Raw genomic sequence first — 25045 nt, 5'->3', positions numbered from 1 at the left:
TCATTTCCGATGATACTATGCATAGCCTCATTTTCTATGTGTAAGCTTTGTAAGGACTGAGAATTACCAATGTTGGGCGTCTGACTAGATATTGCATGTCATGCCATTTTAGAAGCCTTTGACAGATTATAATATGCTTAGCAGATCGTCTGCTTTATCATACTATTGTAAATGAGTTGAGTGGATTACTTACCCTTCCTCTTTATTATGGTTAAAACTAGTTGTTTCACATTGGTTACATCGATTTTGCATAATGTGTGTCTTCTTTTTATCGAATTGTTACCAGATACCACACAACCTTGTAGTAGCTGTGTCTGTGTCTTCTCATATTCAGATTTTGCTTCTACACTTGGAAGCTTCACAAAAATGGCAGACTCTTCCCAGTCTGTGTTCAGTTGTAGCTGATAGATCAATGTGCTCTTTTGACATCCAAGGTATTGAGTTGCCCCCTCTAAAGGCACTCTGGTTTCTTCCCAGACCTTGAGAACGTCCCACGCATTGCTCAATGTATCCATTTCAGATAACAGTGGGATGGTAACACCAGACAAGCCTATTGATTATAATGTGACACTCCGCCCAATTAGATATTACCTTTGGGAACCCCGGTGCTATTGTAGAGGCTGCATAATGTAGCATTTGATGTCTTGGTGGTGTCCTATAATTTACAAAAAGAAGGTATCGATGCCTGGCTTATCGCCAGGTATCACTGCGGTTTTGTTAGTCTTATAGGGCCACTTGAGTTATGTCCAATTCACCAATCAGGGTGACAAGTGACATTGTTTTGTGGCTTCTTTGAACTTCATGCACTGTACTTTTGATATCATTTGAATATTCAGCTATTTTTCTCCAGGCATTGTCCCGTTATAGTCTATAAATCTTTGTCAACCAGACAATGACACTGCATTAATTGTAAAACAACCTCCCAACATCTGTTCATAGTGAATCCTGCCTCAGCTAGCTGAAATGTGGGAAAATGTTCTTGACAAACCCTCACCAATGCCCCATACACCACCACCACCAACCCCCTCCCCCCCCCTACCCCCCCCCCCCCCCCCCCTCACCACCACTCTTTGTGCCGGGAGCAGTGACTGTGATGGTGATTAATAAAGAACGGCTCATGAAAACTACATCATCTCTATTCATAATTAATGCCAAAATATGACTAAAGAAGCTCAGTGCCTCCAAGCAAATTAGTCATTTTCATATATTTATGACACTTCATTGGGAGAGATTCTTCACATGGTCTTGCATAGTAATCCGTTGTGTTTTGGGCACAAATGTTTTCTCAAATCTGGACCATGTTTGTTAAAAAAAATAAAAATCATCTTTTAATTCTGAGATTTAAATTTCACAGGCTGTACCCTAACCTCCCTGAATAATTAGACAATGTTTTCCATTTGTACAGTACTTTCTTAACTCTCTGAAACTAAGTGCTTGGGGCAGAAGTTTGTATGTTGGCATCAATGTGGTATTGTTTTAAACCAAATGTTCCCACGCCAACAAACTGCATCTTGCTTTAAGTTTAACTGTGAGTATAATTAGCTTTGTGAGTGATCATTACGCATGATACAAATCATGTTCTATAGCTCTCACACACTCCCATACATCCATATTCATACCCACTATCCCGCCTGACTGTGCCCGATCTGATGTTCTTTATTGAGGGCAGTGCTAGCTCAGTCGTAGTGTTGCCAGGTCAGCCATAAATAGTAGATGGAGGACTGCTATGTAGAACTACAGTAAGGCCTACTGTTCAGCAAGCCCTTCTTAACCCTCTACCAGTGCTCCAGCTGTTCTGTTGGTAGCTTTTGTTGTGTTAGAACATAATGGGGAGGGACAAATCTAACACTTGAACACCTGTCCCTCGAGACCTCCCACTGAGATGACGCTCAAAGTCTTACCTTACATTAAAGTGCTAGTACTAAGCATTAATCAAACATAGTTGTTTGTCATGCTGATGTTTGCATGGCAGTGAAATGGAGATTCAGTCAACTGCCGGGAGGTAGACAGACAGACAGACAGACAAACAAGTCTGAATGCCGTCCAATCATTATGTTCAGTCCAAACTAAATGATTGATTGTGTTTATTATAGTCCTGCGACGTCCACACTGATTTATAAAATGTTACTGTCAAACTTGTCAGATTGTCAAATGTTACTGTCAAACTGATTTGTTGGTTGCTATCAGGATGTAAAGTTTATCTCAGCAAATATGACAAAAAGTGTGTCTCAATAACAATACTGACAATGCCTTTAAGGTTCAAGAAGCCCCAAAATATATGACGTCTCGCTCTCTCTCAAATACACACACACACACACAGCTAATTCTGTCACTCCCGGCTCTCAGCCAGTTCTCCCTTGAGGAGCCAATCGCCTAGGGAGCCTGCTCAGCACTCTCTCCCTTGGTGTGTCAGCGACTATCAGCCCTTATAGCCTCAGAGAGGATGTCACTCCCTGCCAAATCTCCAGCTCTGGAATCTCAAATTCACCCAACGCCGCCACAACGGTCTTGTCATGAGGGCCCCATCGCTTTTAATGCAGCGTCTACCGAAACCTGAGAGAGGGATGACCGGGTCGACGCAGCGTTACCGGGCACTTCTGGACTCTTATCAACTCCACACGTGCTCCACTATCTGCCGTTCAGTGCCACTTAACCTAGATCTGACTCAAATTACGGCATTCACTGTAGTTTGCACAAGGACGTGCCTCTCCTTGGACCCGAGGTAATTTCCTCCAAATTTGCTCGAGCAGCCGAGCAATACCAGAAGATGAGTTGCCATAACGTAATTGAGCTTGCCCTTTTTTTTGGTGGATTGATGGAAGGCCATCCAGTTACAGCTTGTAGTAAAAGAGATGTTCTGACCTCCACTGACCTTGACTTCAGATATGCCTGTGATATTAGAATCAGCCCCTGACATTAAACAGTGGAATACACAGTCTTTTTTAAGAGTTTGTCCAAGGGCACTTTTGAAGGAAGGGGAAGACATTAATAAAGCTGAGAAACGAGTGGCAAGGTTGGTCGCTTTTCACGCTTGACAGTGTAAATCAACATTGAAGGAAATGCAACAGATGTAAACGTAAGGAACGAGTTGCATTTGTAGTGTTTGACAGAAGTATGTTTGTGGTGGTAAAACCCTTTAACTGGAGTTTGAATTATGCTTACTCATTCCCAGCAGGGCAAATGTGTCAGTCTATGTGGTCAAAAGGAGGTGTCTGGCCATTGAAGACAGCTGAAGCCTTGTCTGGAGCGGCAGGCCAATGACATAAAAGCCCCTCGCCACCTCCCCCATAATTCCCCTCCCAGCGTGACTGTGAGCCAGCAAGCCATAGAGAGAGAGAGAGAGAGAGAGAGAGAGAGTGAAAGAGAGAGAGGGGGGGCCCTGAGGGAGAAAGGAGGGCTACAGGAAGCAGCGTGTCTTTTCTAATTACCCGCCTGGCGTGAACAGGGCCGAGGCTTTAGTTGCCAATTCAAAAGAGTGACTTCATTCACAAGGCGGGGGGATAAGAGGGGAGGGAGGGGGGGGTTAGCTACCTACATTTCCCTCACTCAATGAGTCATACTTCGAAGAAGCTCTTTCATGATTAAAAAAGGTAGTGCTTGTTCTGCACAGGCCCTTGTTCTTTAATTTCCAAGTGGCAATGGATTTCACTCTCAGGTTGACGGAGCTCATGGTCTTTAAATCAACCGGACCTGTTTGTTCTGTGACTGCAGTGGCGACTTACCTGTGCGTCTATTTGAACACGGGTCCAATTGTATTTCCGATTAACAGGAAGACAATACTGCTTCAGATCAATGTGCTTCCCTATTTCAGTCTTATTTCCTCCAATCCTGCTCCTCTGCGACAGCTCAGTCAGCACTCTGCCATATGACAGGATTAGCCTTGTACAAGATGTTGAGCTAGGACACACCACACAGGATTAACGCATCTTCCAGACAAGACGAGACATGCAAACCAAGGCCCCGTGCCTACTTTCTCCTGGCTGCCTGGCTGTCTTGGTGGCTGCCTGGCTGGCTTGGTGGATGCCTTGCTGGCTCGGTGGCTGCCTGGCTGGCTTGATGGCTGCCTGGCTGGTTGGCTGGCCAGCCCTGTCAGACTCAACCCAGGTGCCCAGGTCTGCTGGGTGGGCTTAGCAGCGGGTATAAAAGAATAAAGCAGTTGGCATCTGCCCAGGGAGGGCTTATTCACCCTTGCTCTGATCCACCCATCTGGGGGCACAGGACGTTTTTAGAGAGGAGATGGGTGAGTCAGCAGCATGCCCGCTGTGCCCATTGGTGGGGCCCTGTGGTGCCTCACATACAAACACGCAGACTTTGTCTCAAACAAGCAAACACACACACACACACATACAGTGCACACACACTTAGGGAGGCAAATGACAACAACCGTATAGCTGAGGCTAATGTGCTCATAGAACACCATCTCTTACCAGCCATAAGACACTCTCGTCAATAGAAATGGGATTGCAAATGTAGCACAGTCAACAGACAAAGCACGTTTAAGCATTCCATGGAAAGTTGAAATAACGGAACTCAAAGCTAAGAGCCACTTCACACATGGGCAGATCTCAGGACGACGCCTAGGTGGGGAGTAACTGACCAATGAAAGAGGTCACCTTCACGGGGACCCCCCCTGTTCTTTGGAGTATAAAACCCCCAAACGTACAATCACCCCCGCTTGTTCGCAAGATTAAACTGAAGTGAACGTGTCACTCTGTAACCTATTCCTCTCAACCTGCACATTCACTGAGTGCCCGGAACTTGACGAGAGATTCCGCTTTCTATTCGTTGGACATAATGAACCATTGACTCCTTTCTTCAAACCGACAAAAGTAACTGCGATTTGCAATATTTCTTACTTGTGACATATTGGCCTTTGTGATTTAATTGTTGATGTTTGATTGTATTTTACAAATGATTTAACCTAACCATCGTTAGGTCAGTTGCCATTGATCGTCCATTGTTACTAGAAAGGCCTACCTCTCCCTCTCTACCTCTCTCCCACTCTCTCTCTCCCTCCCCCCTTCACACGCGCTCTACACAGCCATTGTGTTGCTCGCTCTCATTAGAATCTAGCCACTGTACTACTCTAGCCAAACTAACCCATAACTTATGTGGTATTTGTTCATTATAATTACATTTTCCTAAATAAATCATTGTGTATAATATTCGCGTATCTCTCACGTTATCTGATCTGCCCTACTTTCATAGAATCCACTACTTAAGATTAGACTGATTATTACGAAGGCTATTATTCCATAAGGTTAAACAAGGTTTCCTCTGTTCCTTTAACAAATAAGAGGTGGTGCCCCAAGAACTACATACTTTATTATAAATTAAGTATTGCTAATCTTAAACGAGCAAACCCCGCTACACAAATGAGTCCACACAATCGGTTTGTTTCTCCTGATCCTCTTCAGTCCCAAGGAAGTGGCAGTGCTTTTTTCATTACGGATAATCTGCACAAGTAATGTCAGCTCTATGCTTGTGGGCGTCAGATGCACACCGACAGTTACATTAATCGTGTTAAAATTGCTACTTCCAAGTAACCGATGACGTGGAACTTCATCTCTTCTACAGTGGCGTAGTGTGTTTGTGTACATGCATTTACAGATTTCTGAACACCGAATGCTACGTAAAAGGATCTTCATGCATACAAAATTGTAATCTATTAATATGAATATCTGAACAGTACATTGTGTCTCCTATATCTTTTACCTTTCCCACAATCCCTCACTTTCTTCTGTATTGTTTGGTAAAGGCAACACAATAACCCATTCTGTCCTTCCTTTCCCATTTGTCTCTTTGCAGTGAACTTTGACCATTTCCAGATCCTGAGAGCCATTGGGAAGGGGAGCTTTGGAAAGGTAATACAGCTTTCTTTGTTCTTTATGAACTCTGTGTGTTTAACTAGTTAATGCTGAGCTAAGTGAGAGTGATATATACAGTATAAATATATACCGTATATGTGTGTGAGTGTGTGTGAGCAACTCTGTTGCCACCGCTAGGGACCCTGGGTAATTTCGTGGCACTAATTAGCCGGCACACTTATTATCTTCGACAAGGAAGCAGAGTGGGGCTGGTGAAGTAGGCCTTAAGTAATTACATTTTAATTCCCATTAATCTTATCCATAGCGGTTAATTAATTTAACAGTGGAAGCATTTTGTTGTTTTTCTTTTCTTTGAAACTTTTCGTCTAGTGGCAGCTGGGATCACAGTGGATTTGACCCACCTCTTGCTTTCCAATTAGGGAAAAGCATAATAGCTCAGTTTATTTTTTTGCACAATGCTTATCCCAAGTTGTGCCAGTTGGGAAACTAAGACTGTCGAGGGCTGTGTGTGTAAGTGTTGTGTGGGTGTGTTTGTTGGTGTTTAAAAATGTGTGTTTCTTGTTCTAGTTCCAAACGTCACAATTCCTTTGTATTCTGTCTCAAGGGGCAAAAGTGTGATTGGATTGTGTTGCTATGATTACAGAAGTTTGAGACAGATAATTGCTATTTGTTGTATGAGGACTTCAGTGTCTTCATGTAAGTTGGGTATCTGGAACCAATTGGTAAGTTAGTGGATCGTAGAAAGTACAACTGTGATTGTGTTGCACAGATTGAAAAAAAATCTACAGTTTGACTTATATTTGTTCATTATGCTTCAGTTTACGCAAGTCTTTGCAATTTCTTCCACTTTGCTCTCTTCAAAAATAAAATCTTTTCGAAAGTAAGTGTCTCTTTTATACAGAAAGCCGGCCCTGACTGCAGAATATATTACCATGTGAATTTATGTTAATTTGACTTATTGCTTCGTTCCTTCAAGCGTCTGTCACTTCCCTTGTGATGTTGGAGGGAGGCTGCAGCAAACCATGAAATCCACAGAAACCAACCCAGCTCTCTGAGGCCTTGACATTACGGCCCACTAGCTACATGACCATGAGACCATTACAGCCAGACATGGACGTAGATTGGATATGAAATCCCCATTGGTAGTGTCCTTAATAGTAAGGCGCACACACACACACTTTCTGGCATATACACAAACAAACACATACACACACACACAAAAAAAAACACACCAACATTTGCAAGCACCATCACACATGCACACATGTTCAAGTGATGCCCAAACACACACACACACAAAGGCAGGTAAACAAACCATGGCCAAACAAATAACTGTTTGGCCATTTTCGGTGGAAATCCAGTCTTTGTGTTTCACCCATATAGTATGGCCTTCCCCTGCCAGCATGGCTGTAGATAACGCATGCCTCTGACCCTTGGTCCGGGCATTCAGGCTAGATTCTGCTGATTCTTGGGCCTGGAGGAGGAAGCTAGAAGATAACAGGACCGCCGCGGGCCTCCATAATTCATCCAGGCAGACAGTCGACTGCCTCAGACGCAGACAGACTTCAGATATAGTTTTCTCTGTTTGGAGGTCGTTTTTTCGTATCATTAATCCCTCCTCCGACTTGGTTGGCATTCAGGCTGCTGTTAAAACAGCATGAATCTGACTGCCCAACAGAATACCATGGAGGGGTTTGAGTTGTTTGCGTGTCAGTGTGGGAGATACGAGATATTAGAGCTTCAGAGCACGTACAGGTCAAACTTCTCATTCCCTGGAAATTGGCACTGTAGGGTGTTTGTTGACATGTTTGTGTATATTAGTGCGTGTTTATGTTGGTGTGTATGTGAAGGAGGCGGTTTGTGATGAGTGGAGGCTCTTTTCCCCGCGGGGGGGAGCAGAGAGCCAGGCGTGGCTGGGAGCGGGAGCTCGTTCGAGGGGAATGAAAGGAGCTACTCAGTGGGAGAGCTGTTTGGAGCCAGGGACCCCCGTGGAGACCACCTCTTTCTGAGAGACATCCTCCAGCTGCAGCCCAGTCACTGGCTCGTTGTATCACTCCATCTCTCTTTCTTTCTTGTGGTTCCACTGTCTTTCCGGTCACTTTCTGTGTCACGCTCTCTCAAATACTCTCTCTTTTTCTCTGTGTATCTCTCTCTCTTCATCTCTTACTGCCTAGCGTTGAACATCCCATTTGGTCAAAACGTTGGATGAGGGTGGCGTTCTCATTTTCTCACCCCATGATGGAGGTGGTGTGGGCCTCCTGTTTGAGGCTGAGCAGCCGGTCTTGCCCGGAGCGGAGGCAGAATAGTCCACATGCCGAGCAAGGAATAATTGCCTATATTCTGTTGCTCTCTTTCTATCTCTCACTCGTTTTCGTTTTTACTTTTAATCCCCCTCTCTCTCTCACTCTCAGCTCATGCTACATAGCCCCCAATCAGTAGGCCACAGGACTCATTAAGGCTCGGTGCTGGGCCATGTGGGAGCAGAGAGGGCACAGGTCCAGGGGCCCAGCAGGACCACTGCCGCCAGAGACAGCGCTGCCACCCAGCCACCTGACACAATGACAGCTCCTTAATGCCACTGCCTGGATCGACTTGGATAGAGGGAGCGAAGGAGGGGGCGGAGATGCAGGGGAGCTATGTGAAGGGTAGAGGTGGTCCTGGTGCTCAGCTGGTGGGTTTACAGTGGAAAGGTTGTCATCGTGCTGTGCCTGAACTCTCATTATGATAGCGACCTGTGTGTCCATGTGACAAGGCCGCGGAGAATGGATGGGGAGAGAAGGACAGGAAGGGCGAATGACAGGGAAGAAAGAGAGAGATACCACAGGGTGAAAGGACATGGAGGCAGGTAGTGTTTTGTGCCAGTGATGTGTTTGTCGTGCAGTGTAAGAGTCTCAGAGAAAAGGTCAAAGTCATGACAAGTCTTTGTGAGCAGGTCTATATCAGGCTCTACTGCGGGCAAGACACATTGAGAGCTGGACAATTATCCAGAGAGACTGTCAAAGGGTTTGTTATCCTCATTCTTAATGCTTTTATCCTAACACTGCAGGTGTTCAAGACTGCAGATAAAGACTGGCGGGATTGCGGAGGGGAAGGAAGGTGTGTGTAGCTGCACCAAGGCCTTGGGCACCCTATTAGCCCAGAAATGCATCTTCAGAGCTGCAAATCCTTGCAGTTCTTTCCACAGAATGAGAGCAATACCCCATAAGCAGTCATGGATAGGATTTGTAACTTTTAGCTTAGTCTATGTTTCTTCCTTTGGACTATAAACTCATTTTTCAAGCATGGATATTTCTGAGGCAAAGGTAGCTCTTCACTTGAGAAAAACCTAAGTGTTGTTTCTTCTCTGCAGTATTCCTCGGGGACACTCAGGAGGGAAAGGGGTGTAGTAGAAAAATTCCCACAAAGCCTCTTCATCCTCTCAGTCACTACTAGTTCAATTGAGTCATGGTAAGAAACTTTCCCAGCAAGATCTGACCCCCTCTCAGCCATGTCTCACACACAGTGTACATTCTGTGTTCTCTTATTAATGGCCAATATTTTTGGTAATAGTGCATCATGAAGCTCTGCAAATGGCCGTCCACGCTTGCTAAACACTCTCACTTCCTCCTGCCTGTCAGAAGTGGTAGCGGGCGTGAGGCGGTCCAGGGGAATAAATCAAGGGAAAAATTGAATTATTTATTCTTGTCTTGGAGGATGACAAGTTCATCAGAGCCTGAAAGCATATCTGTTTGCCTCAGCCCAAACTCTGTGTTTTTGTTTTTGTGAGGTGCGTGTATAGTTATTTGTTTCTGTATGTGTGTCAGCTTGTGTTTGTGTTATCCTATGCTTACACGGTCTCTGTTTCAAATCACTGTTCATGAGTGACAAGTCTTAGAGCCCAAGACTGACAACAGAACCTTCCTCCCACACACTACACCCAATCTCTGACCATGATGAATGTCAGCACTTGTGTTTCCCCAGAAACACAAACACATTGTATACAGGAGCACCGAGGATAGTCACTCACTGCTCTCTGCTTTCCCCCTTTCTCCCTTTCTCTCTCTTTTTTTCTCTATATGTACTGTAGAAATGTACTCATCCCTCTCTCTTTCTCTCTATTAATATGTACCCATCCCTCTCTCTTTCTCTCACCTTTCTGTCTCCCATATTTCCTCAGTCAGTGGTCTTTTGCTTCTGCTTGTATCTACCCTGTCTCCCTGAGGCTTCTGGTCAGGCTACCTGGCCTAGAAAATGACATCTTATACTTCCTGGCTTCACTAAATGTAAAACCCCAATTTTTCCCCCCTTGCTCAACATGCCCATGGGTCCCTGGAGTTCCACACTGTGACAACAATTGATAGGGCTGCTAACTATAGCGGAACCAAGGGTATAGCAAGAGAGGGAGGGGTTTAGAAAGGTAAACTCACTCAGCCAAGACTGCATGGAGATCCGATGTTCATTATGGTAGCTGGTCCCTCTTTGAAGCGCTACTTGAAAGAGCATTTCTTTACGTAATACTTGAGCTAATAAGCATTTAATAAGAGCATGTGTTAACAGCAAGTGCTGACATGGGGATTAACTAGAGGGGGTGCTCAGAGAAGGTGGGACAAAAGGCTAAGGTATGGGACCAAATGACTCATGAAATAAGTCACTATCAGGTTTTTGTCATTTGAAAGGTTAAGAACTGGACATTTATGTACCGGTTTCAACTGGCCTAATTTTACAAGGCCAAGCCCTATGTGAGGCAGATGAAAATCTTATTTTTTAATCTTCCCTGACCTACATGTGACAAACAAACAGTAGTGTGTGGTTGGAGCAAGGATTACACATTTAATTCAAACCCTATTTGATGATTATACTATGTTCATTGAGGACTGTATTTTCTGCCTGGTTTCCCATTTTATACATATGTGTTGCAATATCTCTCCATTTGGAGCTGTCACTCTCATGCATCTTTGTCTCTTCCTGTCTCATAAATGTGGCAACGCAAAGCTCTATTGTAAGGTATAAAATATGAATTTGTCCATGAAGCTGGTATTTGAGGAGCTGGTCATATTTAAATAATTTTGACTGTTGGACCTTGTTCCATCCCTAAGAGACAAAAATGTGTTCTATTTCTGTTCTGGGTCCCAGTTTACAAAGTGCCAATAGCCTTTTGGTTTAAATCCAAGTAAAAAAAATCCCTTGAGCTTAATTATAGTAAGGAAACAACTTGCACCTTTGACATGATGGGAATATTTTGAGTTTGAAAATACCAGTATTCCAAATTAATACTTTTGCTGCACTGCATCCATGGGATCTGGCCACTTATCTGTGAGAACCACTTATTGAGTGTTTCTGATTCTGCATGATGAATCATTGTGGGGTTGTGTTACTATACCTATTCATGTTGGCAAGCTCTTCCGAATATTCCCCAGCATTGTTGAGTGACAGACTCCATTGCTTTGTCAAATAAACCTAATTTTTGACCTGTCTTTGTCATGGCTTTGGCACCGACTCTCGTTTCGGCATGCATGCTTCCTTTGAATTGTCAGTCATGTAGCTGTATCTGTCAAATCTGTCCAATTAAAAATGTATATCCATTTGTACTGGAGAGATACCCAGTCGTCTGACAGCTAGCGGAAGGTTTGGAGGTAGAGGTATTAGCCTCGAAAATGGATAGGGTGATAATCATTTCTACTCCTTCCCAATGCTTTACAAGCAATTGATTGAATCTCAGCTCTGGCCTGCGTTGTTATTTATGCATCAACTATCTTCTCATCGGTCCTTGAAAGTTTTAAACCACAGTAGTTGCAAATTGAGAGAGTCATTTGTCTTCATTCAACATGATGGTTGGTAAGTTAGTGTTTAAACACAGCAATGTATTTCTGACAAGCTGCCAAACTGACCTTTAGAGAACTGCTCTTGAGCTCCTGCCAAACTCCATTAGTTTTCTCATTATTACCAGTTTTCTTGTGTTCTCCCACTGATGGCATAATGTTTGTACACAGAAAAACTTTCCTTATCAAAATGATTTATGTTTATAATGGAGTTATTCCTGTACTTGGACTGTTTGTGGTCCTTTCAATGTGCATGTCTTTGTAAGGATGGCAGGTGTTTTTCATCTCAATCCTACACTTGTACACATCTATCCACCCTCCCTTTGAATCTCTCACACATCAGACATCTTCCTCCCTCCCTATACTGTTCATAGAGAGAATCGATAGATTCAGTTTCATCTGTGTCGGGGTATTTGTGTGTGTGTGCATATGTGTTTATGTGTGTTGTTTGTGTGTCCACCCACCTCCAAAGCCGACTGCTCTTCAGGAGGAGATAAGCAGGTGTGAGGTGCAGCTGGTGGTCAGAGATTACAGCCAACGTTGTCACAACATCGGGCACCTCACCTCCCAGCCGGCATCTCTGCCACCTCCCAGCCGGCATCTCTGCCACCTCCCAGCCGGCATCTCTGCCACCTCCCAGCCGGCATCTCTGCCACCGAGACTGGAATGTGGAGGCTTCCAGTCGCTGTGATGGTGCCAGGGAATCATCCGGCACTGCAGCACGCCACACTACACAGCCCCTGACAGTTTGCACTGTCAGTGAGCTGGCACCAACCTAGGCCTGGCCCAAAGTAAAGATTCCCCCTGTTCCAGAAAGGTTGACCTTTTACCATCTCAGATTTCAACATCAAAAGTGAAGCTGAATAGCAGGTGTTCATAATGAATATTTAACAATGAAAGCTAGCCAGCGGGACCATGATGCTTTGGACCGCGCTGCACATTAGCATTTTAAAGATAACTGCTCAGAATTAATTACACTCAATCACGCTCAGAAATGCTAAAGCCCCATAGCCAGGACTTTGATAGTGAGGGTCTCTCAATCTCTAATCATTGAATCGCTAAAAAGTCCATATTAAAATGCAAATAATTATGTAATGAATACAAAACAACAAACTTTCATATCTGTGCCTCATAGTTGGATTTGGTTTCTTGGTACCTTTTTGGAATTGGTATATTGAATTACTTATGTGCTCTATGAATATATGAATAAAATGTTTCAAAGACATAGTCACATGGACTGCTCAGGAGGTGTGAAATGAGGGTGAGAAGGGACTGATAATGTGACCAGTGGTTTGAGAATTTCTTTGCTTCTATGCGCTAGACTTTACATGTTCTGGAACTACCCACAGACTGAAAGGTGGCAATAGACTGGAATCACATAAATGTCCGACATCATGGTTTAAAGCTGGGTGGGGAGTCATAAAGGAATGGAACAGCTTCGAAAGTTGTAAAGATAAAATGTAAAAAAAAGAAAAATTATCACACCTCTTTTTCGGGTGCTTTTTTCCCCTCCAACTTCAAGCGCATTGCAGCAGAGCAGCTGCCCTCTGTGAGGGACAGAGCAGGCGGGAGAAAGTGGGTCTGTGAGCAGGCCAGGGTGACTGGGGAGCCTGGGAAGGCCAGAGGCAGCAGTGTTACCATGGAAAAGCTCCTGTGTGTGTTTGTGTGTGTGTGTGTGTGTGTGTGTGTGTGTGTGTGTGTGTGTGTGTGTGTGTGTGTGTGTGCTTGCAGACACGCAAAAGCGAGCAAGGGGTAAAATAGAAGAACCTTGAAATAGAGCTGAATTAAAAACAACTCTAAAAAACTAAGGAGATCCAAAGTTCTACCATTGCTTCGTCTTTGTGAAACCCACACAGTATCCATTGTTCCTTCAATTTGACAACATATGAGGGGGAGGGGGGGGTAAATGTCCTACTGTAATGAGCCTATTGTGTCAAAGGCGCTGAGAGAAAGAGGGATGTGATCAGGATGGAAAGGTATAGACGGAGGAGGGGATGGACAGCTCTCATCTGAACTCTAGCTGGAGGGGAAGGGAGGATGCCAATTAGATTGCGTCTAGATTTCCTCCTGTCATTCCTGCTCTAACACTGTAAAACAGCCATCTGCCTCTCTCTAATGAGCCGACCTGAGCCACTGTGGACAATTCAATTCAGTTATACCCCTTCTGCTGGCCAGCGCATGGCACTGAAACAGCTTGGGGTTGCTGCCTTTTACAGCTCTGCAGTGTGCTTATGTGTGTGGCTAAAAAGCTCTGCCTTTGGCATCTCAATAACATCCCTGGCTGAGACAGATGGGAGTATTATAAAGGTACTTTGACAGCCTTTGCAGGTATAAAGCTGATGCTTATGTTTAATGTTGGAGCATTTACCCTCCAGTTCCCTAACTTCCACTGTTTGTCTTCCACTAAACGTCGACAGATTGTGATGAAATGTTATACGTTGAAATTGAACAGATGCCAGCAAACTATGTTTCTCAATGGCTTTGTGTGGATGTTGTGTGGCTGTTGTGTGGATGTTGTGTGGATGTTTCCTCAGTGATAATGTGCTGTGAGTCTTTTCCCTCAGGCTCCAGTTTATTTTAAATAATAAGCCCAACAAGACGACATTCAATTTTTTTCCAGCTATTGTGTGTCAGTCAGGATCAGCACACCTGTGTAGCAGATGCAGATATACTATCTGTCTAATGACTGGGACTGAATGATAATTTTGATATAACGAGTCCAACCTCAGGTGTCCTGTCCTACTGAGGACCCACAGTACTATGACCTTTGAACACACGTCAACTTTTAATGAATGTATAATGAGCATTGAAGATGTCTGTTTCGCAATGATTTTCTCCATCCGCTTGAGTGTTGCTGGATTAGCTACTTGTTCCTTTTCAGCCACAGAATGAACTGCAGGTATCAAAACAAGTGACAGTTTCTGCAAACAAAACGTTTTTTGGTGATAATTGTGTTTGTTATGACTGGGTGGGATCAGTACAAACTGTTTAACTGCTACGCCCTCTACTTGTTCTGTCTCCTATCCAGGTGTGCATTGTGCAGAAGAGGGACACAGAGAAGATGTACGCCATGAAGTACATGAACAAGCAGCAGTGCATCGAGAGAGACGAGGTCCGAAACGTCTTTAGAGAGCTTGAGATCCTACAGGAGATTGAACATGTTTTCTTAGTGAACCTCTGGTGACTATCCCCTGTTTTTCCCACTTTCTCTACATGTTTTCTGACTGCATGACATGTTTTGAGTTTGTCACTTGAGTTTGTGCCTTGGATGTGTAGAATGCATTTGATGTTACTTACTGTCCATGCACCTCTATGTTTGAGAGAACGTCTCTCATGAGGCATGTCTGCAATAAGTGCTTCAGTGTTGTTAAGGATGACAACCACCCTAAAATTGTAGCCTTTCAGATGTGCTCTGCTTTCAGCACAAGCCTGATGCTAGGAGGAGTCCTTGTTAAACACCATCTGCAGTGGACGTCCAGCTGTTTTCCTTAGCTCTAAATGAGTAGGAAACCGTCATCTAAAAAGATGAAAGAAGATTGTATCTATGTCTCCCATTTATGTGGGTGAAAAGCTAAATCTACAACAAAGGATTTTCTCCAAGGCTGGTTGGAAAACGTGATAAGAATAGCATTTTAAAGTCAAATCTCACTTTATGATTTTCCCATCAGAAATGTTGGATTTTCATTCAGGAGTGGGAGCTCATTTCATTATATTTGATAATTACCGCATATTGGGATGACTCTGACATCCCACTAGTCTGTATGTGGGTGAAGGATACCAGCCTTCATTATTTAACCATTCCCACAGCGCGCAGAGGAACTTCTCAGATGTAATTAGTAATGCGGCACAATGTTCATGGCATATTGCAATCAAGCATTTTACCTGGCTGCCATTTGTAAGAAATAGCACTCGATGGCCTTTCCAAGTAATGTATTACCTCATTCTTGGGAAAGTCCATCTCTCCTTATACACCTTTTTGGATTGATCCCAAATAGACTGGTCAAGGTACAGTGTTACACAGTTATACTGTATATCCAAGTTGTAAACAAATTCTGTAGCTCTCCACGGTTAAAGTTTCATGGGTGTGAAGGTCTTTTGTGTCTTAGAGAAGCTTCCCAACTAGAACATACTGAGGCAGCATTGGTGAGCTAGTTATTGTAGGGCTGTGTATTCTTCACATTAGAACTCCCTGAAGGAGAATTTCTCTGCCAGGTTCTGTTCTAGTTATCTGCTATCTGTTCTGCATCCATACAGCCATGCCCCATCAAAGCGCCATTAGAGACCTAGATGGAAGAGAGCATCATTAAGGCAAGGTGGAAATGACTGTCGTCAGATCGCACCCCTCCTCTGCTCTCAGTTCAGCTCTCAGACTTCAGAAGGCAAAGTGGTCAGCCTTTTTTGCATTACTGAACAGTGAATGAGGAGCAAGCGCTAAGGCCTTTTCACGACTATACCCAAGGCCAGCACTTTTCAGTCTTAACAGTCTCCTCCACCTTCCATTAGTTCATCGAGTATTCACAGAAAGTTTGTTTGAACAAACTCTTTGAATATCATTTTCAGATGGTATCTGTTTCAATAGGATCCTGCTTTCACAAAACAATCATATGCAAGCTGTCAAATCTGCATGACAAAGAGCATCAAAGCGTGTACGGGGGTAGAAGGGAAGAAGCCATTCTTCCACAGCAGTTTGCCCGCTATTCCCATCAAACTGACCAGATTGGGCGACAAAAAGGAGAGTGCTGGCGATGCCGGCGTGTTGATGGCCTGTCAAGACACAGCTGCTACTGTCTGTCGACTCCAGGGAACACATCAGACAGCGGCTTCATGGAAAGAGCCAGTATGTTTCAACAAAGTCCTCTTTACTTTTCCAGAAAAGCCGCAGACCCTGTACCTGAGCAGCTGCCGGGCTTGTTTTGTAATACCACCAGTCTGGTCCCCTGCCAAGCCACAAGAGAACGGCTAAAACCGTTTCTAAAATAACTTTCTGGAGCATATCAATCATGCTAGCCTCATTGTGTTGCCTGGCTGCTGCAGCTATTACTGACCAAAAAGCATTTCTCCCCCCCCCCCCCCCCCTGTTGTGATGCAGGGTTCCTACTAGGCCTGTCTGAAGATGATTTCTGGTGGCCTGCTGTGTCTATCATGCTTTTTCTGTGGGAAAAAGGTTTGAGGGGAAAAGTTTTCTGTTTTAGTCTTCCAATAGATTAGGAGACAGAGACAAAGACATTCACTGTTGTTGCACTGTGCGGAGAACAGCTGTTTTCATTTCTTGCTTGGCACTCAGTCTATCAACACACTGTATGGACATTACCTGTGTATCCATTGCATGGTTGTCTTTAAAACGTCTTTATTTGAAACCCAACAGAGAGCTGGTCGATCAAACAATGACATGAGAAATATGCGCACTGTTCAGATGGTGTTCCATTACACTGTGTAATGAGTTTGATTCTAATTGGTGTTCTGTATGGATGTAGGCTGTACGGCACTATTCCCCTGTAACGTAACAGAGCGTTGCCAATGAACCATGGTCATGTCAAGTGGAGTGTGCTGCATTCTGCCTCGATGAGTTTAGGCAGCACGTTTCATAATTGATGGACGTGAGATGGGCCAGTTGAGGAGTGTAGGAACTGCCTATATTCCCCAGCGTAAACATCAGAGGACGCGGCTCCGTGAGTACGCCCGCTCTGATTAAGTGTTGTAGGAGTACATTGATGCCATGCCAGAAGAGAAGGAGTGAGGGGGAGAGAAAGAAAGAGAGACAGAGAGTCGAACAAGCCGAAGGAGACGTCGACGGAAAGTAATGATTCCTGAAATCACAGGAAAGACGGAAAGTGAGAAGTGGAAGGGAGGGGGAGTGGAAGAAGGAGCTAAGAAGCAGATTTGGGCATTGATTAGTTTGTCAAATCACTGAGTTTCATAGTCTGATAGGCTTTGTGAGTGTTCTCTCTCCCGCTGTCTCTATTTTTGAAGCCAGGCTTTGCTTTCATTTAGATGTCCTGAATTCTGCAGCTTCCTTTGAAGGAAGGTTGGAAAGGAAGGTTCCTTTCCATCCATTGCTTGAGAGGAAATTCATTAGAGGGAACCTGGAGAAGCAGCCACTCAATCCCATCACTCAGGAAAAGGCTGCTGTAAACCCGCAGCATGTCAACTTTGCAGCCCACAGTAATTGCCGCGACCATTCACTCGCTGCAGATATGATGTGTAGGAGTCTGATATACTGAAATGGATTACCTTGGAGAAAAAACACAAGTATCAACTGTGGCAAAGCAAGAAATCCAACCAAATCCTCTTCTAAGCTATTGCAGCCACACAGGGAAAAAACTCTTTCCTACCCGGATCAATCTGTAGTCCTAAATTGGTGGGGTCACATTACTCCACCTAGACGTATAGTGTTACATGCAGTTAAGTGTGGTTGGGAGTTGCAACTAGCATTAGAGTATAGCCGTGAAATTGATCCCCTGTGCTCAACGGTGTAGATCATTATCGGAGCACGGTTCCGCCTTAAGCGTAACATCACAACAAACCGCTCCCAAACACCATCACCCATACTCTCCAAGGACAGCAGGGATCCGCTGAAACATGACCAAATAAGAAGCCCAGCGGCACCATGGGTAAGTGAGGCGAGAAGAGTGAGCTTGCGTTAGCGCCTTGATGTTTGTTGTCAAAGGAACGGCTGATTTATAGGAGGGATAAGCCTAAAGATGCTTTCAAAGAGATTTTAAGGCCCACCAAACATAGTGAGTCATCACTTTAGGCCGCCAAGCGTACTCTTTCCCCTTTCTCCATCCCTTCCTTGAGAGAGATAGAAAGAGAGAGAGAGCCTCCATTAGGAATATTGATTCCTGGACATGTATGGAACAATGCTGTAGGAGACAGAGAGATGAATTAGACTTTTACCCCCCAACCCAGCCCTCATTTTATAACAGATGGAATTAGACCGGATGTGTTCTCTGAGGGCTGAGATTTTGTTGTACGCCATTAGGCCTACCAGGGATACTCTTTCATGGACACAGAACACCTTAGGACTATGGAACCTTCCAGAAGATCGTTCAAGTGCACAGCTTCCTAGAGGACGTTCCTTTGAAGTGCACCTTGTGAAACCAGGACAGTCAAGCTGTGTGTGTCTGTGTGACTAGCTGTGATACTGCAGGGCTAGAGAAAGTGCTCTCACATGGCATTGTTAGAGGGACCCTCAGAGGAATGTATCTAGGTGTCATGTGACAAGAGTCACTCGGCCTGGCTAATCCGAGCTGTCTATACCACTATCTAGGCCAATGTTGTCTCACTTTCTTTCTCAATCTCTTTTTCTGCCGCTCCCTCATTCTGAATGTTTTCTACCCTTCTTTCTTTCTTTCTTTCTTTCTCCTTCCTCTGTTTCCCTCATTTGTCACCATGGCCTGATTATTTCAGCTCCTCGGACTCTTTCCAGCCTGTTAACCTTCGTCTGTGCTTTGACTGTCCCAGCCTATTCCCTAAGCAGACCATACCACCCTAGCCCCAGGCCGGGCAAGCAGGCTTTCAGCCAGATCCCAATGCAAACTCTTGACCCTTCTCAAAAGACGGATCTTCTTAGTAATAGCATTATGCATTTGACTGAGGACAGTTTACCAGAGAACACAAGAGAAGAACCTGCAGTCTTAATGTTGAATTTCACTTCTGCATTCTTCCTAAGACTTAGGATTGTCACACCAATTTGTCATTCTGTGTTGAGGCCCCTCTTTGAAGAGATAAATGTTTTCATATTCTCTAAGATGTCCAATAGACTGCTTATATCCCTTGAATTCCAATCTTCTCCGAACAGCCAGCGCTGTGGTTAGAGAAAATGCTCCCTCCTTCCAAAAACACACCTTTTCTCTCTCTCTTGTGTCCTTGGCAGTAACTCCAAAGGTGACAAGCGCTGTCATTCTCCAAGCTTTCATACGCCTCGCTTGTCAACCCACAGCTTACATTTACCTGTCACACATTGGAAGGGAGGAGGAAGGTGACAGCAACAGCAGCAATGATCTCACTCAGGGCCTAGGGAATACTCCGGAACACTGCGATCACACCGGCGCTGGCCGGCAGCAAGGACACCGACTCTCCATCAACTGATAGCAAGGATCAGAGGGTGACAAGGAGGTGATAAGAAGGTGACAATAAGCAACCGGCAGACGGCAACCAAAGATCTCAGCCCTAGCCATCTGCTGGCCCTCCCTGTTTGGAGTGAGGCCCAAGGTAGGGGCCAGGTCAGGTTAGTTAGCTTGGTCTAATGGAGTTTGGAGTCCTGTCATATCATATTGACCAGCTGCCACCAGACTGTCCCTCTGCATCAGCTGGCCCCTGATCAGAAGAAACGCAGGGTCCTGCTATGAAGCCTGAACTAGCTTACTTTGAATAAGCTTCCATTTTTACTCATCTCAGTAGATGTTAATGCAATGTTACACCATCGGTATAGTGTGAAGATTCCAGTCAGTGTCAGTTACTCATCAGAACTGCCCACAATCCTGCCCGCAAACCTCTTTGACCATATTATCACCATCAGTGTGTTTCAGTAACAAACCAAAAAGGTAATCTGTTTTCGCGTCTGGCTATCATGTCTGAACAATCAGATCCCTTTCATCCAGCGATCTGGGTGTTCTTTTTGCGGTGAGATCAGATAGTGCTGTGAATGTCACTCAGCTCAGCAGAACCAATGTCTCGACCTGATAGAACAATTTTTCCGTCTGCTCTAAACACCCTGTTCCTTTTCTAGCTTATAGAGAGCAGAAAATAGAAACTGGAGAGGGCCAATCAAAATGACCCCTGAGTACTGCCGGGGCTAAGCCTACAGACACAGAGATCAGATGAGGAAATCTGCTCAGATGAAGGAAAAACATAATAACGCTGCAATAAAAGGGCTGTGATGGAAAAACTAAGAAATCTCCAAGTAGCAGAGATATTAACCTGAGTTTGGTAGAAGTATTCACAAGGGGGTCAGCTATTTAGCTTTGTGTATTGAGAGCCAAGCTGTGTGGGAAGATTGTTGTGAAATAAACTTTGGATTTCACAGTTAGATGTGTTGGATTTCTATAGAGCAGGGATTATTCTGCATCCCAGTATGTTCAGTTTTTTTCTTGTCAGTAGAGAAATTGTGCAGTGCACGGCAAAGAAATCCCAATCTAGATCATTAACTGGCTGTGTTTTAATTTGATGTGCATGATTAAGCACATGTCAAGCCTGATTGACAAGGATCTCTAGCCATCCACCAGTCATCTTCAATTAAGACACATCAATCAATGACGCTGTATTCTAGCTTTAATTTGGCAATCACCCTCCGTGTTCACTCCAACAAATGGCAACTCATTAAGATAATGATCAGTGTATAAAAGTCTCCCACTGTGCTTAATTTCAGCATACAAGCCTGCCAGTGACTGCACACACCAATGTGAATATTTATACTCATGTGTACATATTCACTATATGTGGTACAAGGTCCTCTGCCACCTCCTCTGAAAAAGATTGAAGTGTGTGTGTGTGTGTGTGTGTGCGTGCGTTCTTGCATGCGTGTGTGAGCCGACGTAAGCACCGTAGGTGTGTGCGTGTTTGGGAAACTGAGCCCGTCGGCCCCTGTCTCCAGGTACTCGTTCCAGGATGAGGAAGACATGTTCATGGTGGTGGACCTGCTGCTGGGAGGAGACCTGCGCTACCACCTGCAGCAGAACGTCCAGTTCAACGAGGACGCAGTCAAGCTCTACCTGTGTGAGATGACTCTGGCCCTGGACTACCTGCAGAGCCAAAACATCATCCACAGGTAAGGAGTCCCTAGACTGAGTCATCCATAGTTATCAGCCATACAGGAAGTAACTGAGGTGGCTTGGTGAACCACGGTACAGGATTCTCACAGTGACTCATCAAGCTCAAACGTCAGCTCCAAAAGCTAGTACAGGTTTTGTGCCACTGTGACAGACGTGGTTGCTTCACCACATGGCCGATGTTTACCCTCCCCTGGGTTTGAACCCGCCACCTCCAACTCATCAAGCGCAACCACTACTAGCTACACAAACAAAAAGTTAGCAATTTGCTGGCACGGGTGGCCTGTATACATAACTGAAGAGCGAGTTTAACCGATCTACACCGGCTACTACACCATCAATATCTCAACGTGGAACGCTAACTTCATCAGTAGACTGTGGACGGACCGGGGTAAGATGAAGTCATCCTTTCATCATCCATTTAAGAACACGGCAATGTGTCAACCTCAAGTTCACATTGACATCTCCCAGTTGATGCCTCAAGGTTGTGTTTTGTGCTTTGCGTCGTCAAGGTCTTAGCCAATGTGCAATCAGCATATAAATGAACACAAATTTCTCCAGTAGGCACTCCAGTAGGCACTAAGTTGTTTGTGACAGATTGTATTTCTCAGGGCAGAACACAGAATTTATATTGAATACTAAAAGGAATATATCTGTGCTATCTGGTGGAGTCACCTTGCAGGATGTTTTGTGCATGCTGGGTATATACACTGGGTGTATACGTTCCTATACGCTCCTATAGCTATATTGTCTTTTCAATGGTAAATCAGATCATTAGGATTCCTATACAGTACATTTGCCTACTGTAAGTAAAGTAGCTAGTACATAGTATTATCAATGCATATTAATGTTAACAAGCAGCTTACAATGGCCTTATTACCTATTTACTAACACTCCAAGCACCTGGCTCAGTGTTTACCCCTTTACCTACCCTGCTCCAGAAACAGCCACGGCACCCCCCTCCAGCTCCCCAGAGATGGATGGTCTGTGTAGGGGTGGGGTGAATGATTCATCATCACCCTACTCTCATCAGACTTCCCTGTTCCCCTAGGCAGAGAGAGCGAGAGGGAGCGAGAGAGAGCGAGAGAGAGCGAGAGAGAGAGAGAGAGAGAGAGAGAGAGAGAGAGAGAGAGAGAGAGAGAGAGAGAGGGAAATGGGGAACCCTGCATCCCTCTCCTGGCTGACAGGGTCTGCCCCGGGGCGACTGGAGGCTAACAGCACAGTACAGGACCCTGGGCTGGCAGTTTGATGTTGAATCTAATACTTGAGGTCCCTGAAGCAGAGCCACAAAGCTGAATACGCTATTATGGTGGCTTGGCACTGTGGCTGCACTGTAAATGTAGTCTGTGTGGTTTGTTAGCTGAGCTTGTTCTAGATGGGGGTTGTACTGACGTTTATCTGACTAGGGAATGAATAGGGCTGTGTATGTTTAGAGCTTTGTTATGTGCTCAATAGTAGAGTATCCGTGCACCTGGGTATTCCACTTGTGTTTGTACAGTTTTGCCTATTTGGGCCTAGTCCTCATATTTGTGTTGCTGTAACTGTTGCTATATCAATCACCCTTACGGTGCGATGACTTGCAGTCAAGAGCTGTTGTGGGAATGTGCTGAGCACAGTGGTAAGTGTCTGAGCTGTAAATGAAAGTGCCGGCTCCCAGTAGACATCAAACTCAACTCACAGATGGCCTAAAAAGTGTTTTAACCTTATTCCAAAAGCTCATTTGGGCAAATTGCTTCCCTTAAGTGAAAATAGACTCAACCCAAGTGTGTGCGTGTGTGTGTGTGTGTGTGTGTGTGTGTGTGTGTGTGTGTGTGTGTGTGTGTGTGTGTGTGTGTGTGTGTGTGTGTGTGTGTGTGTGTGTGAGAGAGAGAGAGAGAGAGAGAGAGAGAGAGAGAGAGAGAGAGAGAGAGAGAGAGAGAGAGAGAGAGAGAAGAGACAAAGAGTGTACTGTTATGTTCATGCAGTCTAAGAATCAGTGTCCATTGTCTGTGCATGTCTGTGAAATTCAACCAGGGACACATTCCCATCTGCACATTTAACAGTTCAGTTTCAATTTTTACTGTCCTTGTCAGACTGATAAATGTTTTCATCTAAACACCAATGCAGTCAATTGGAAAGATGAAGTCATATTGTTCAAGCCGGTCCCCTTGTGTTTTAAGCCCTGTCTTCCCCAGCATCAGGCTCTCTCCCTCTGAAACAACTGTGTCTGCTGCAGGACTTCTAATCCAGTCCCTGGGTATCTCTCACCCTCTCCGGCTCTACAATTTGGTTCCACACCGTGGGTTTTTGACAGGAGAATACTATACAATTATTTTGTTGCACCAACTAGGGAAGAAGGGTCTCCTAGCAACTGTCTGCTACCACCATGCCCGAGGAGGTAAAATTAGTGAAGAAAAGGAAGAAAAGTCCTCAAAGAACAAGGGCCTCTCTCTCTCTTCTCTTGCTCCTCACTTCTTCTGTACCGGAGATGAATGTGACGCAGGAAATGGATTTCTCTTTGCTCAGCTGTTGTCCCTTTCATGTGTTAGCTCACACTTGTCAGTGAGGCTCTGCTGCTGGACGTTTCCACACACAGGAAACCCATTTGACACGCAGTATCCTCCTGGCGTTACCCATTACTGTGTATTTACAGAAATAAAGCGTTTATACATGAAATAGAGCTTTTTTTAAACATACAACTACAGGATGGTAGCGGTGTAGAACCTTTTCGACTACTGCAGTGACAGCCACGGACCTCGGAATACATTTCAATGAACTCTCAGGGAAAATAATCCTTAATTAGGAAGCATGGGCAGTCATTGCCCTTGGGAGCTTCCTCTAGTATATATATATATATATATATATATATATATATATATATATATATATATATATATATATATATATATATATATATATATATATATATATATATATATATATATATACTAGTACATGGAGCTGTGTGGACTAAGTGTATTATTCACACACAATCACACCAGGCTGCATAATTAAATAAGCTGTGTGGGTTATGTTAATTGGCCAAGCAGGTTGGTGGGGATGTGCTATGTGAAGAAAGACAGGAGTGTACATACACACGCACAAACACACACATCCAAATACCTTCTGTTTCACGTGCATGTTGTGTTGTATGCACAGCAAACACAGATACCACATGCACTCAGCCTGCTCGGATGTTTGACAGACTTGCACATGTGCTGTCAAATACGCATGGATATACAGTTACCCAGATACGGGCATACTGCGGGGAAAGGCTCTTGAAAACAACCTGCGCAGGATTACAATTTGTATTGGTTACGTCTATGAGATGCATAGCATTTGGTGAGCGTTCACGGTCCTCTCTTTGTCTCTCTTTGTCTCTCTTTGTCCCTCTCTCTCCAACAGGGATGTGAAGCCTGACAACATCCTGTTGGATGAGCAAGGTAAGGCGCAGGGCCGCCTTTAAGCCTTTTTACGTTTGAAATGCAAACCCCCTTTTGTGCGTACACCGTATATCCCCGCACACAGTGTTAGTCTGTCAGGGATGAGGAATGAGAAGGAGGACGAGGGAGAGGGGGAAGAGAGGGAGCGCGAGGAAGAGAGACAACATGCTGTGAAGGACAACGGGTCCAAGGTGACACGTAGGACACAGAGATATGACCCCGCAGGC

General features: G+C 44.6%; 1 protein-coding gene across 1 annotated transcript in view; it reads left to right on the top strand.

Moving 5' to 3' along the window:
• Positions 1–25045, top strand: part of LOC134022387 (serine/threonine-protein kinase 32C-like) — a 41823-nt gene that overhangs the window by 9321 nt on the left and 7457 nt on the right. The window contains exons 2-5 of the mRNA XM_062463867.1: positions 5809–5864; positions 14655–14806; positions 21222–21395; positions 24781–24818. Of these exons, the coding sequence (XP_062319851.1) occupies positions 5809–5864; positions 14655–14806; positions 21222–21395; positions 24781–24818 (420 nt within the window). The remainder of the gene's footprint in view (positions 1–5808; positions 5865–14654; positions 14807–21221; positions 21396–24780; positions 24819–25045) is intronic.

The sequence above is a fragment of the Osmerus eperlanus genome, chromosome 6, assembly GCF_963692335.1.
Source record: "Osmerus eperlanus chromosome 6, fOsmEpe2.1, whole genome shotgun sequence".
Classification (NCBI taxonomy): Eukaryota; Metazoa; Chordata; class Actinopteri; order Osmeriformes; family Osmeridae; genus Osmerus; species Osmerus eperlanus.
Note: the sequence above shows the minus strand (reverse complement) of the source record. Positions and strands in the feature narration are given on the sequence as shown.